The following is a 15991-nucleotide window of genomic DNA, read 5'->3' on the forward strand; positions in this document are numbered from 1 at the left end:
TGCCGTGTCCAATCTAGGCTTCTCTCTGCTCTTCTATGTGCTTACTTCCTGGGCTCTGGCATTAAAACTCCAACACTCTTCTCTGCTGTGTAGTTTTCTCTGTGAGTCCTGCCCCATCAAGGTGGTGGGGACTCAACGTCCTACTGATGTGGCCCAATCAAAAGTCCTAATCATAATTTAATCACACCCAGGTACAGACTAGTTTACAAACATAATCCAGGATCTATTTTTGGAATTCATAACCAATATCAAATTGCTACAAGGCTCATCCTCTCCATGATCATCTTAATTGATGCAGAAAAGGCATTTGACAAAATCCAGCACCACTTCTTTTTTTGCGCTCTTAAAATGGGTGGATTTTATTGCACATAAATTCTACTTGAATAAAGTTGATTTTTAAAATAAAAATGTATTGAAGTATATCATCCATACATGAACCTGTATAAACTATAAGTGAATAGTAAAATTGTGAATTACAAAACAAACATGCATATCGTTATACAGGGCTTACATACATCACCCCACTACCAACACCTTGCATTGTTGTAAAACATTTGTTACAAACTGTGAAAGACACTGTCAAAATATTACTGTTAACAATAGCCTATATCTTACATTTGGTATATTTTCCCTAACCCACCTGATCATTAACACCCTGTATTAGTATTACATATTTGTTATAGTTCATGAAAAAATACTCTTAATATTTGCTGTTAACCACAGTCCATCATCCCCCATTGGATTCCCTGTGTTACATAGTCCCATGCTTTGTACAGTCCTTTCAAAGGGTACACTAATGGCTCTCATTTTCACCACAGAGTTGTTCTGTCATCACCTCAGTCAGTTATAGAATGTTTTCATACTCTAAAAGGAAAAATCCCTTACGTCCTTATACTCCTCTCTTGTGCCTTAGAATCGATATATTTTGTCATCCAGCACCCCTTCTTGATAAAAACACTTAGAAAAGTAGGAATAAAGGGAAATTTCCTCAATATGAGAAAGAATGTAAATGAAAAATGCACAACTAACTTCATATTCAATGGTAAAAGACTGAAAGCTTTCCCACTCAGATCAGGAATAAGACAAAGATGCCCATTTACACCACTGTTATTCAACACTGTACTGGAATTTCTAGCCAAGAAGTAAGGCAAGAAAAAGAAATAAAAGGCATCCAAACTGAAAAGGAAGAAGTACAACTTTCCCTGTTCGAAGATTACATGATATTATACATAGAAAATGCTGAAAAATACACAGCTAAATTAGTAAGAGTTATAAATGTATTCCATATATAGTCATCCCCTGGTACCGACTGATTTAAAACTCATCAAATTTGGTACTCAATGCATTTTGACACAAAAATTTTGTCCTGGTACTCGTCGTTTATTTGGTACTTGATGTACAAGCTAGAACTTGTTGGTGTCGGTTGCTTCATGACATGTTTACCCTTTCCAGCTGAAACAAGGGTCATGCATTAGTCACGTGGTAGGTTTTGCCCAGTGCACATCCCATTGTGGTCTTGTCTTAGCTTCTGTGGTCATTTTGTATATTTTTGTGTTTTTTCACATCATGAATCCTAAGAACATGAGCAATGATAGTGCTGAGCAGAAAGGAAAATTACTTCTCACCACCGTTAAGCAAAAAAAATAAATAATAGATAAATATGAGAGTGGTATTCGTATTACTGATGTTACTAGGGAACATGGTGTGCTTAGAACAGTGGTCACCACCATCATTAAGAATAAAGAAGTGGGAAGAGGATGTGGCTCAAGCAATTGGACTGCCTTATGGGAGGTCCTGCATTCAGTTCCTGGGGCCTCCTGGTGAAGGTGAGCTGGTCTGTGCAGTGAGCTGACTCAACAAAAAAGAGACAACAGGAAAGACAGTGAGACAACAGACCAGGGAGCTAAAGTGGCTCAAGAGATTGAGTACCTCTCCCCCACATTAGAAGGTCTCAGGATCAGTTCCCAGTGCCTCCTAAAGAGAAGATGAGAAGAGTAGACAGACACAGAAGAAGGCACAGCGAATGGACACAGCAGACAGTGAACGCAAGTGGCAAGAGCGGGGGAGTAATAAAAAATAAAGAATAAAGAATGATCAAAAAGGCTGATTATGTGAAAGGGGTTAAGGCAGTAACAAAGCAGCTTTCCCAAACACTCCAGGAAGTTGAAAAGCTGTTAATAATTTGGGTAAACAAGAAGCAGTTAACAGGCGACAGTGTATCAGAAGCCATGATATGTGAAAAAGCCAAAGTGTTGCATTTTAATCTTCCAAAAACTAACCTCAACCAAGTGATCAGAGTGTTGAAGTTTTTAAGGCCAGGCACAAGTTGGTTTGATAATTTTTAAAAAGAAGATCAGCATCCATAGTGTTGTGAGGCATGGCAAGGCAGTGAATGCTAATAAAAAGGCTGCTGATGGGGAAACAGACTTGGCCCAGTGGTTAGGGCGTCCGTCTACCACATGGGAGGTCCACCAAACCCCAGGCCTCCTTGACCCGTGTGCAGCTGGCCCATGCACAGTGCTGATGCGCGAGGAGTGCCGTGCCCCTCGGGTGTCCCCCGCGTAGGGGAGCCCCACGCACAAGGAGTGCGCCCTCTAAGGAGAGCTGCCCAGCGGGAAGGAAAGTGCAGCCTGCCTAGGAATGGTGCTGCACACACCGAGAGCTGACACAGCAAGATGACGCAACCAAAAGAAACACAGATTCTCATGCCGCTGACGACAACAGAAGCAGACAAAGAAGACACAGCAAATAGACACAGAGAACAGACAACTGGGGTGGGGGGTAGTGGAGAGAAATAAATAAATCTTTAAAAGAAAATAGGCTGTTGATGAATTAGTGAATTTCAAGGCTACTTAGAGGCTGAGGGCTTTATTCCCTACAAAGTTTTTAACTGATGAGACCGGAGTTTTTTGGGAAAAAATGCTGAGTAGAACCTACATCACAAAAGAGAAGAAAGCATTACCAAGGTAGAATTTGTGGCCAGAAGCGGTCACTCAGAGAGACTTTGAAGGGTTTGGGGCTGACCCCAAGCCTGAAGGTACAGAGGGTCCAGTTGTGCGGGATATTCTATCTTTGGTCCAGTCCATGGGGCTGGAGGTCGATGCTGCTGATGTTGAGGAGTCAGTGGAGGAACATGGTGAAGAGTCAGCACTGAGGAGCTGCAGGACCTGCAGAAGGAGCAGCAACAAGAGGTGGCTGAAGAGGTTTCTTCAGGTGAGGAGGAGAAAAGGGAGGATGTCCTCAGTTCCTTGATAAAAGAAATGCGTGCAAAATGGGCCGAAGTTCAAAACTTTGTGGAGAAGTACCATCCGGACAAAGCTCTGTCAAGCAGAAATGTGAATTTATTGAATGACCAAACAATTCATGCTTTGAAGGGATTCTGAAAAGAAGACAGAAGAAATTCTCATTGGAAAAGTTTTTAGTGAAGATGAGAAAGAATGTGTCAGTACTTGTGGTGCAAGTTGAAAAAAGGCAGAAAAAAGAAAGAACACCTGAAGTGCAAGTGCCTGATGTTCTGTTAGAGGGGACTCTCCTTCCAAGCAGCACTCCATGTAGCCTCCCCTCCTCACCACTCTCCTCACACCATCCCATTAGGCCATGGACTCTTTTCCATGCAGGTAAAGTGGAAGTTTTATTTAATCTAAGTATTTATTTTTAGGTTTATTTCTCATGTAAAGTAATGATATACAACCCTAATCTTTTTACATATTGCCTTTAAAATGTGCATTGTCTTTGGTTTGGGAATGCATTACATTTATTTACGTTATTCCTTGTGGGAAAAGTTTGGTACTTGTTTTTTGTATTTGTCACGCCTCCTGGAACCAATTAATGATGAGTACCAAGGTACCACTGTATAAAACCTTTGTCAGATACATGCTTTGCAATTATATTCTTCTACTCTATGGCTTGTCTTTTCATTTTTTCTTACTAGTATCTGATTTTTCATTTTGATGAAGTCCAGTTTATTAACTTTTATAGTTTGTTCACTTTGTGTTACTATAAGAAATCGTTGCCAAATCCAGGGTCACAAAAGTTTTCTTCTATAAACAGCTATATTTTTAGCTGTCCATGATCTGGTTAATTTTCACATATATTATAAAGTAAAGATTTTGGCTCACATTTCTCTTTATACATATGTCCATTTGTTGAAAATAGTGTCTTTTCTGTATTGAATTGCCCTTTTTTCATGTTGTTGAAAAATTAATTGACTATGTGTGCTAGTTTATTTCTGGAATCCCTGCTCTTTTGCACTGATCTGTTTGCCTGTCTTTATGTCAGTACTCTGCTATCCTGATTATTGTATCTTTTTAATAATTTTCAAAATCAGGTAGTATAAGTCCATCACCTTTGTTCCTCTTTTCATGTTGTTTTGGCTCTTCTGGGTCCTTTGCATTTCCATAGAAATTTTAGAATCAGTCTGTCAATTTCTCCAAAAACAAAAAACAAAAAACCCTGCCAGGATTCCAGGATTTTGATTGGGACTTCATTGCATCTATAGATCAATTTGCAGAGAATTGACATTTTTAAGAATGGTACATGATCATGGACTATTTCTCTATCTTTTTATGTCTTTAATTTCTCTTAGTAATGTTTTTAATGTACAAGTCTTTGCATATTTTTAGCAATTTTATCTATATTTTTTTAATGCTACTTTATTATTTCAATTTTGGATTCTTGCTAAATTTGTATTCTGGAACCATGTTACATTCCCTTATTAGTTTTACTAAGTTTTAATGGTGTCCTCATTGAATGAATTAGGAAGTGGTCTCTGATGGGTTTCTGAATTTTTATAGATTTGGTATAATTCCATTTTTAGATGGAATTAGAAATGAAGCTACCTGGGCCTGAAGTTTTGTTTATTTCATTTTGACTTATTTTGAGTGTGTGTGTTTGTAGAAAGGTGTTTTACCATGAATTACTATTTCTTTAGTAGATATAGAGTTAGGTTATCTGTTTTTCTTGAATAATCTCTGGTAATTTGTATCTTTCAAGAACTTTCTCAATTTAATCTGAGTTGTCCAATTCCTTGCCTTGAAGTTGTTTGTGTTACTCTCTTCTTTTAATTTTGTAGACTCTGTAGTAATGTCACCTTGCTCATTCTTTTTTTTTAACAGATCACTTTTATTGATGCATATTAATAAAGCATATAGTTCACTCAAAGTGTGCAATCAGTAGCAGTTGGTATAATGCTCATTCTTAATATTCATGATTTGTATCATCTCTTTTTTTCCCCTTTGATTATCCTAGCTAGAGATTTATAAATTTCATTGACCTCAGAGTAACAGCTTTTGCTTTCATTGACTTTTCTAGTTTTTTTTTTTTTTTATATTTTATTGATTTCCACTCTATTATTTCTGTTTACTTTTTTCTTTCTCTAGTTTCTTATGGTGGAAACTGAGGTCATTGATTGAAAATCTTTCTTTTCTAATGCAGGTGTTTAGTGCTATCTGTTTTTTAAGTGCTATGTTAGTTGCATCCCACAATTTTTCTTTTTTGTCAGCTCCTCAGAGTTAGTTCCCTTGTCTATTTGCTCATTGTCTGCTTGTTTTTTTTTTTTATTGACTTTGTAATAATATTACATTAAAAATATATATGTGAGGTCCCATTCAACCCCACCCCCCCACCCCCCTTCTCCCCCCCACCCCCCTTCTCCCCCCCCCCCAACAACACTCGTTCCCATCATCATGACACATCCATTGGATTTGGTAAGTACATCTTTGGGCACCTCTGCACCTCATAGACAATGGTTCACATCATGGCCCATACTCTCCTCCATTCCATCCAGTGGTGGGCCCTGTGAGGATTTACAATGTCCAGTGATTACCTCTGAAGCACCATCCAGGGCAGCTCCATGTCCCAAAGACGCCTCCACCTCTCATCTCTTCCTGCCTTTCCCCATACCCATCGTCCACCATGTCCACTTTTCCCAATCCAATGCCACCTCTTCTATGTGGACATTGGATTGGTTGTGTCCATTGCACCTCTATGTCAAGAGGAGGCTCAGATTCCCATGGATGCTGGATGCAATCCTCCCATTTTCAGTTGTAATCACTCTAGGCTCCATGGTGTGGTGGTTGTCCTTCTTCAACTCCATCTTAGCTGAGTGTGGTAAGTCCAATAGATCAGATTGTAGGTGCTGGAGTCTGTTGAGGCTCAGGACCTGGCTATCACATTGTCAGTCCAGAGATTCAAATCCCCTAAATATATCTTAAACCCCAACATTAACTGCACCTCCAGCACATTAGCATGAAAGTCTTATGAAGGGAGATCCCATCTGAGTCCAGATTCATCACACATAAACACCATTTCCAAAGAGGGGCCATCTGCCCTGGTAGTTAACCCCATCGGCCATGACCATAACTCCCATGGGTCTCTTTAGCCCTCAAAGGAACCAATATCTGGGGGTTGTATCTGCTTTATCTGTCTCTCTGACTCTGCTCAGTTGTGCATGAGGGCAATCCTTCTGCCAGCCTCCAGACTCTTTTTTAGAAACTCGTAGCCATATAAACTCATTTCTCCTTTCCATTTCCCCCTTACTTTAGGTCAAACAGCATTTTAAAGTCATGGTATTTTATGTAGACATGGATATTCTGCTGATCCGCATTGAACCTTCCGTATAAGGTCATTTTCCAGTTGCATCATCAGTTGGTAGTTGATAGTGGTCCCTCGTTGCCAGGGAGGCTCATCCCTGGGTGTCACGCAGGAAACCGAACCTGGGACCTCCTATGAGGGAGGCAAGCACTCACCTGCTTGAACTATGTTTGCTCCCACATCCCACAAATTTTGATGTGCTGTCATTTCAGTTTTTATTCAGTTCACAATATCTTCTCAACTTTTTGTTGTTTTATTCTTTAATGGGTTATTTAAAAGTGAGATATTGTGTTTTAATATTTGAGGATTTTCCAGATAGTATTATATTTTGTCATTTCTTTCTTATTTGATTCTACTGTTTACGAAAAACATACTTGGTATGGTTTTAGTGCTTTTAAATTTACTAAGACTTGTTTTTTGGTCCAGTATTTGGTTTTTGTTTGTACATGTTCTTTGTGCATTTGAAAAGTATGTGCATTTGGTGGGTAGATTGTTTTATAAACATCAGTTATGTCAGATTGGATGGTAATACTGTTTAAACTTTTATTCTTATTGGGTTTCTGTCTACTTGCTTTATCGGTTATTTAGAGAGAGGTGTTGAAATCTCTTAACTATAATTATGGGTATGTCTGTTTCTCCCTGCAGGATTGTCAGTTTTTCCTTCATATATTTTGATACTCAAATGTAAGGTACATAAACATATAGGAGTGTTATGGTCCTATTGATGAACTGATCTCTTCATTGTTATAACAAGACTTTTAAAAAATCTATGATAATATTCTCTTTGTTGTGAAATGTTCTTTGTCTGATATTAATATACCCATTCCAGCTTTCTTTTGATTAGTATTAGCATCGTATATTTCTCCATCTCATTATTTTTAACCTAATTATATCTTTATGTTTAAAGTGAGTTTCCTGTGGGCAACATATAGTGGGTTTTGCTTTTTTATCCAATCTGAAAATCTCTGCTTTTTAATTGGAGTGTTTACATTATTTACATTTAATATGATTATTGATGTGATTGGGTTAGTATCTACCATTGTGCTGTTTTTCTCCTTTTTTCCTTTTTTTTTTTCTGACTTCTTTTGAAATCTTCCAATTTTTAATGATTCCATTTATCTCCTTTGTTGACTTAGTAGGTACCTCTTTGTTTTGTTTAACAGGTTGCTTTAATATTTATAGTATGCATCTCTAACTTATCCCAGTCCACCTTCAGATAATATTATACCACTTCACATGTAATATAAGAATCTTATAACAGTATGTTTCCATTTCCTTGCCCCTCGTGCTTGTGCTATATTCCTGTACATTTTACTTCTATATATGTAAAACAACAAAAACCCATAGTGCCATATTATTTTTGCTTTAAACAGTGAATTATCTTTTAAGGAGATTTTAAAAATAAAGTCTTTTATATTCTTTTATCTATCATTTTCAGTATTCTTCATTCTTTTTTGTCAATCCAGATTTCTATCTTGTATCATTTTCCTTCTGCTGACTGATTTCCTTTAACATTTCTTATTGTACTATTCTGTTAGTGATAAAACTTTCAGTGTTTGTGTCTATGAAAAAGTTTCCATTTTACTTATGCTTTAAAAGATCCCTGGATAGGAAATTCTAGAATGACTTCTTTCCTTTACATATTTTAAATGTCCCCTAATTTACGATTGTTTTTAACAAGAGTCTGATGCCATTTTTATCCTTGCTCTTCTTCTTTTTCTCTCTGATTGCTTTTAAGATTTGGAAACTTTGTATCCATTTTTTTCTCCATATATTTTTTTCTGTGGCCCATTTCTTTGAATACTCCAATTACATGTATTTTAGATTACTTGAAGTCATTCTGCAGTCTCACTAATGTCATGCTTAAATTTTTTCAGCTGTTTTTCTCTGTACTTTGGACAGTGTTATATCTTGTTTATGATTTTTTTTCTGCTGTATCTAATCTGTTAATTTCATCCAGTACATTTTTCATGTCAGGTCTTAAACTTTCCATCTTTGTACTTTCAATTTGTATATCCTCTAAGTCATTATGGAATGTATAAAAATACAATTTTAATAACTGTTTTTAATGCTTTCGTCTACTAATTTTATCATCTGTCTCATTTCTGATTCTCTTTCTATTGATTTGTTTTTATTTTCATTAAGGGACATGTTTTCTTCCTTCTTTGCATTTCTGGTTATTTTTTTATTAGATGCCAAGCATTGTGAGGTGGCTAGATATTTTTGTATTCTTATATTCTTATACTTTACTTAGTATAAATAAAGTGCTTGGAAACAGTTTGATCCTTTTTTGGCTTGTTTTTAAGCTTTGTTAGATGGAATGAGAACAGCCTTTTTCCTAGGGTTTATATTTACCCACTATTCAGGCAGCACCATGAATTACCAGGTTTTTCACCATGGCTAATGGGAACTCAAGTATTGCCAGTCATGTGTGGGCTTCAGAAATTGTTCCCTCTGATCTTTTAAAATGGTTAGCTTTGGATAGTGTCCCTCACATATATATGCTTACCAGTATTCATTTCAAGACTTGAGAGGGAATTTTGCAGCTCTTTGGAGGTCTTTCTCTCTGCAGCTCTCTTCCTTCTGATACTCTGCTCTGGAAATTTTAGTCAGTTGACCTTCCCCACCTGACAACTCCATTCCCTCTTCTCAGGAAGATATCTGCAATTGAGATTATCTGCCTCTAAACTGGGGCAGTTGGAGGGCTCACTTATTTATTACCCCCTTAGGATCTCTGTCCTGCTCTGTTTTTTTATTGTTTCAGGTGAGAGAGTATTTCTACTCCCTGTTACTTTATTTGGCTGGATGTGAAAGTTACTATATGTCTTTAGTTTTTAAAAAAATCCAAGGAAAATATTCAGATTAGTCAGTATTAAAAACAAGTTTGAAATAAAAATTTTAAAAAAGAATAAAAGCAAGTTTGAACTAAATTTATTTTCCTTTATAATTTCTAGGTAATATAATAATATCAAATGCCATAAATAAATATCATAAATAAGCAAAATACCTTGTAAGATAAATCTGTATACTAAGGTTATTTTCAGCATTTATTTTCTTCTCATCCATGGTTTATGATGTGAAATTGCTTGATTTACAGATTGGGAGAATATCTGTATCCTAAGTAATTGGGATAATATTTCAGAATATATGTAGCAAATTAAAACAACCTGTATTTAATATTATGTTGGTTTGGCATAAGAAGGTTTACCTTCTTCTGTTTGAAAATTAAGAGTACATCTGATGATTTTTTTTAAACAAATCAATTTTATGGATACATATTAATAAAGCATAAGTCCATCCAAAGTGTACACTCAGTGGTATTGATTTTTATAATCTCATTTTGGTTTGCAGGCATCATTGTTTTGGTTTGTGTGTATTCTTATGGAAGTCCAGTGTATACTGTACTGCATTTTTCTTCCATTTTTTATGTCATAAAATAATGGTGAATTGGGTTCTATAATTTAGATTTCTCCTATTAGTGTTTATGTGCAATAATTTGGTGTTGCAAGAAGAATAATACAATATATTGGGAAAGTGGGAATGTAGATGGGTACTGGACTTTATTAAGAGTTTAGAAAGTAGAAGAGTTTTGGCCCACTTCTTATGAGCTGCGTTACATCTTTAAGCCTTATTTTGTTACTTTCTCACATAACCTCTTTAAGCCTTACTTTGTTCTTTAAAACGGCATATTGATACTCATTATTTCAAAGGCAGTTATAAAATAAAAACAAAAACGAAAAAAAAAAGGATGCAGTTATGAGAACTAGATGAATTTTGTGAAAGTGCATAGTAAACTATAAATGCTATATAAAAATCAAGTATCATTTTGAGATTTAGCCTGAGAAGTGTAAGTTTCAAATAGTATGTACAGTGGGAAAATTTTACTGTACCTGAGCCTGACATTAAAAAACAGAACTATTATCTTGGCTTATGCTTTCTTTGGTTTGTTTCAGAAGTTTTGTTAATTTGATTTTTGATGCCCAGTTTAATTGAAATGAGTCATATCATTTCTCTGTTTACTCAGCAGTACACCATATGCACTTCACCCACATAGGCGATCTGTGGGCTGTGGAGAGAAATGAGGATGTTGTGCAATAGTTCTACATTTGTGCCCACGTCTTTCTACAAAGAATACTTTTCAGCAACACTCATGAATTTATCCTAAGCATTAGGAAATTACAGACCCTTAGACGTTAAACTCTTGAACTCAGTAATAATTTAGTGAGAAAATCTGAGGTACAAATCGTTAAGTCAGGTTCTCTGTTCGCTGTAAATGCCAGTGACGATAATCCATGAAGTGAGTTAGCTAGAGCCTTGATTTTATGGTCTAAAACATTTTCTATACAGATTGATAAAGAAGCTGTTCCTGAAATCAGAATAAAGCATTACAAAATTGTGTGAAAATTTGTCCTATATTTATGAATCAGATTTTAAGTGGAAACCACACTTGCTTCCTTGTTTCTCATTCATGCTTTAGCAGAGGATGTGATGCCATAGAGCTGCCTTGGTTTTAGTTCACTCAGAGTTTGCACTGCTTTTTTTTTTCCTTTTTAGAAGCCACAATAGTTTTGTGTATTATCTAACTAAAGAACATACCTGGTTGGATATTTAGGGGCCAGAAGTGTGTTAAATTTTATTTGTCAGTCTCAGTATTGATTGTAGCAGCACGTGGCAAATGGTTTTGGAAACATAGCATGAATAAGTAAATGCATACATACTTACATTTAGGATAAGTGGTATATGGGCAGCCTCAGACACATGGAAAACAATTTGAATTTAAATAATGTTTTATATTTTTTAACTTGGATATAATATATTAATTCTCTTTTATTCTTTCCTTAGCATCAAGGCATGTCACGGGTTGCCTCTCATAAATGGACAAAGCTGTGACCCTTATGCGACAGTTTCCCTAGTGGGTCCTTCTAGGTAATGTTTATTGAATTTTTATTGGGTCTTTAAATTCTAAAATTTGATTTAAGAATTACAGAACTAAGAATTTAAGAGCAAATGCTAAATAGTTATTTATAACACAAAGTAATGAATGCTTTGAAAGTAAAATCTTTAGTGAGTTCATACAGTTGAAGACAACCAAGCCCTGTTTTTTACAGAAAGAAAATAGGTGCCATTTCAAATCTGCCAGACTCTTAGGCTGTGGGAACCACTTCAGTTTTACACCAGTTAAAATGTCCTTGAAAGGACAAACTTAAACTCTGTTTATTCATCTTAGATGAATAAACAAATGTCTTAGATTTTATGCAGGTAAATCTTATTTAATAAATGTCAATTCAGAATAACAAGGCATTTTCCAGAATTTTTTCTGGAAAGCAGCTCAGATCTGAAAATGAATCTTCCATTCATGAGATCTGTCCTTAGAGAATTCCAATTAGAGACAAACGGTTGAAGTAACAGAACATGGTGAAGTACATCAGAGCCTTGATTCAAATAATCTATGCTAATTTATGAAGAAACAGCATACTGTAGTATTTTGTATTTTATAATTTTATTATGGTTTCTTTCAGGGCCTGACTGGTCTGAAATTTGTCTGCAGCTTAAAGGTTTAGAATCAGGAAATCAAAAGCACAATATTCCCTCTACACACAGACACACAGATGTGCATACACACACACATGCATGTATATCCCTCCTCCCCGATCCCAAGCTCTCTAGTCATTCTTATTTTTCAGAAAATCACTGTCCCTTTGAATAATATATTTGTATTTGTAGGTATATGTATATATATGTGTATATATATAATATATGTGTGTGTGTATATGTGTGTCTAGCGTCATGCCTGGAGTAAACTGAGTTAAAAATGACTTTTGTATTCCTTGGGTATTTTCAACATAGGTAAAGGTACTCCAGATCTCATTGTCTTCCTTCTTACCTTTATTCCAAGTTACTCATATAGTAGATGTGTTATTAAAAACTCCTGAAGAAAGCTTCGCAGTCAGTATAGTATAGCCATAGAGGGACTAATAATTTTGGCATATGTAGAACATAGGAAGTTTGCATATTCTTTAATTTTAGTTTGTTGAGATACCTCAATTTTTATTGAAAACTATAGCCTTTCCTGAGTATCTTAGCAGTTAAACAGAGGTCAGGCTCCTGGTTGGAAATAGCATGTTTTATAATTGTGTACTATTAAGTTCTACAAGGTAAAACTCTACCACATTGGAACAGGAATGACCAAAAGAAGACAAAAGTAAAGAAGAAAACAAGCAATCCACAGTTTAATGAAATATTTTATTTCGAGGTAAATTTTTTGTTTTATATAAATGTTAACATAGAATATTTACTATTGAATGCTGATTGACTCCTTTTTTCAAACCACAGCCATGTTAAACATTTTATCAAAGTCATTTGTGACAAGTTCATATCTGTAAGTCCAAAATCAATAAGAAGTGTAATACTTTCAATCACTTAATATTATAATCTAATAAGTCAGTCATTTTTTAAGAACAAAATATTAGATCTTTGGATTTCCTAACCAATAGGATGAAGAAATAATAATGTAAGTAAAATGGTAATAACATCAAAGGCTTTTTATTAATACATATAATTCCAGAAAGCTATTAAAATGTTTACCTGTATTCTTCACTTAAGAACATAAACCCCACACATTAGTTATTACTAACATACATTAATAAGAAACTACCTTAGTAGTTATGTAGTAGTAGACCCATTTGTAATGCAGTGGAGCCCTAATATATAAAACAAAGGCAGAGTTCTGATTGATTTGGGGGCAGGCAGATCTAGGTCCACATCCTCCTCCCTTCACCTTATTTGGCCCCCGCCACCTGATACACAATAGCCACCATACTTCCTTTGCAGAGTACTATTTGACAACCAAATGAAGTAAGTGTAATTTCACTTGGTAGATGTGAGTTATAGTCTCAGTTGACTTTGAACAAGCTACTACTTGTAAAAGGATAATTTTGTAAGTGAATAAAAGTAGAAGTCCTGCCTCAGTCATATTGTTTTGTAAGCCTAAGTGCAAGAATATTTGAGAGCATAAAATACTATATATGAGTAGGGCTTTATTAAGTTCTTTTTGCAGCTTAGGCTGATTTGCTCTGTGGACACATGCTAATTTTCATGGGAATCTTCAGAAACCTTGAAGTTGCCTCAAATATAATACTTTGGAGTTCTTGTATTTGTTTTAAAAAATCAGTTTGCATATTTGAGAACTACAGAAAAAAAATATAAACAAACTCTGTACTCTAAAAGATTGGGTTCTAATGACAGAATATATTGCATTTGAGATTAACAAGGAAGGTTTGAAAAAAGAAGTTAGGTTTTATGCTTTTTCTCCTTTTGTGTGTGTGTTTTCCCTGGTGTTTCAAAGTGGGAGAGAGTAAGGGCATATCTTGCCATGGCTGATTACTGGACTTTAATAAAGGAACATGCCAAGGGAAATGCCAAACTGAAGTAGGAAGAAATGTGGGGGTGGAGGCAAGGGAGAGGAAAAACAAAAGAAAATGGACCAGTGTGAGACTTTTCCATTTCCTGGCTAAGGACGTAGTGCAGTTGTTCTGCATTTATTAATTTTTGTTACATCTAGCCTGGGGAAGACAAAGAAGGCAGCAATATAAAGAACTACTGACTAAAGACACTCATACGTCTCATTAGTTCACATTCCTTAAACTTCGTATAAACTTTGGAATTTACCATGTCTCACAGGTTCTTGTAGCAAGTAAGTGGCTTTTAACAGGAGAAAGTCAAGTTCTGGACCTGCTTGCTATATTCAAGAGCACCTACTAGGCCTTGAGACATTATACAGCAGTCCCCTTTACTGAAGTAATTCTAGATAGATAAAGGTTCAGTCTCTGTCCTCTAGCTAGAGCAAGAAATGTGCATACACAGCAGTAAAATACAATAGATGTTAGGGATATCAGGTGAGCTGTGCTCCAGCTGAGGTCATCAGGGCAGAATTGCAGAAAGAGGATTTTCTTAAGTGAGAGAAAAGAGAAGGAACATTTTGAGCAGAGGCATCAAGTCAGAAAAGTAGAAAGTTATGTCCAAAGAATAGCAAGTCAAGTCATGATTTGACTAAAAGGTTAGTTTAGGGAATAATGGGAATTCAGACTAGAAAGATAGAGTAGGACCAGCCAATGAAATGACCTTGAGTACCAGGCTGAGACGCTTACATTTTAACCATTGAATGTTTTTTAGCCTATTAATGATAAGAGTACAGCAGTGTTACAGGATGAATAACCATGCTCTCTGGGCCACTTGGCTTAGGGAGAGAGAATAGAAAGTAAGAGACTGTTATAAAGTAGATGCTAAAAACAAAACACCCCCCATCCCCCCCACCACCCACCCCCACTAATCCAAGAGAGTAAAGATGGAAATAGGAAGGGGCAGATGAGAAAAAAATGCAATGGAGAGATGGTGAATTACTTATAGAAGAAAAAGAAAGGGAGGAGTCATATGTTTTCCAGTGGTTTCAAACCTGGGAAAATGGGAAAATTAAGAGGAAGGAAACAATAAATGGTTCATTTTGGAGCATAATGAGATTGAGTTCTGGCAAGGACTGAAATTTAAGTGCGACAGTGGGTTGTAGATAACGATTCAAGATTTGCTCACATTGTCAAGAAAGCCAAGGGAATAGAGATAGAAAATAATGGAAAAAAACTGGGGAAACTCAATCATTAGGTATTCAGCTTTGATGATGTCAATTATTTTCTGTATTTCAACTTCATTTTTAACATGAGGATCATAAATCTAGCCCTGCCACCTCAGAGTAGCATTCTTATGAACAAATATGAAAGCACTTTGTAAACTGTATAGCCCTCTGCAACTGCATGTTACTTTTATACTAAATTAAAGAGAAAACTTTGGCGAATACCCATCTTTATAGGTTCTGAAAAAGAGGAGAAGCCAGAGGAAGGAGCAAAGAGAACAGAAGGTTGTCATGTTAGTGTCCCAGTAAATTCATGAAGAAAATACTATTCCTAGGAAAGGAGGTATAGCTGTATAATTACTAGTGCAGATGCTTCAGAGTGGTCAGGGAAGATGAGAACTAAGAATTGATCACCAGATTTGGTGATGAAGAAAGGGATTTTACAAGAGTGGTTGTAGAAGAGTTATCCGTGCAGAAGCCATATTATGAGGAGTACCTCTAGTGAGTGGGTGGTGAGGCAGTTGAGGCTGTAAGGAGGGTTTCAGTCTTGTGAAAGATAAAAGATAGAAAGACCATAATTTTGGGAAACGGACTTTGGCCCAGTGGTTAGGGCGTCTGTCTACCACATGGGAGGTCCGCAGTTCAAGCCCCGGGCCTCCTTGACCCGTGTGGAGCTGGCCCATGCGCAGTGCTGATGCGCGCAAGGAGTGCCATGCTACACAGGGGTGTCCCCCGCGTAGGGGAGCCCCACATGCAAGGAGTGCACCCATAAGGAGA

The 15991-nt window shown here is 36.3% G+C and overlaps 1 protein-coding gene across 3 annotated transcripts in view; it reads left to right on the top strand.

Annotated features, from left to right (window-relative positions):
* RASA2 (RAS p21 protein activator 2) overlaps positions 1-15991 on the top strand; it is a 136630-nt gene that overhangs the window by 57283 nt on the left and 63356 nt on the right. For all 3 annotated transcript variants that reach the window (XM_058295088.2, XM_058295089.1, XM_058295090.2), the window contains exons 6-7: positions 11434-11517; positions 12772-12844. In XM_058295088.2, the coding sequence (XP_058151071.1) occupies positions 11434-11517; positions 12772-12844 (157 nt within the window). The remainder of the gene's footprint in view (positions 1-11433; positions 11518-12771; positions 12845-15991) is intronic.

The sequence above is a fragment of the Dasypus novemcinctus genome, chromosome 4 (assembly GCF_030445035.2).
Source record: "Dasypus novemcinctus isolate mDasNov1 chromosome 4, mDasNov1.1.hap2, whole genome shotgun sequence".
Lineage (NCBI taxonomy): Eukaryota > Metazoa > Chordata > Mammalia > Cingulata > Dasypodidae > Dasypus > Dasypus novemcinctus.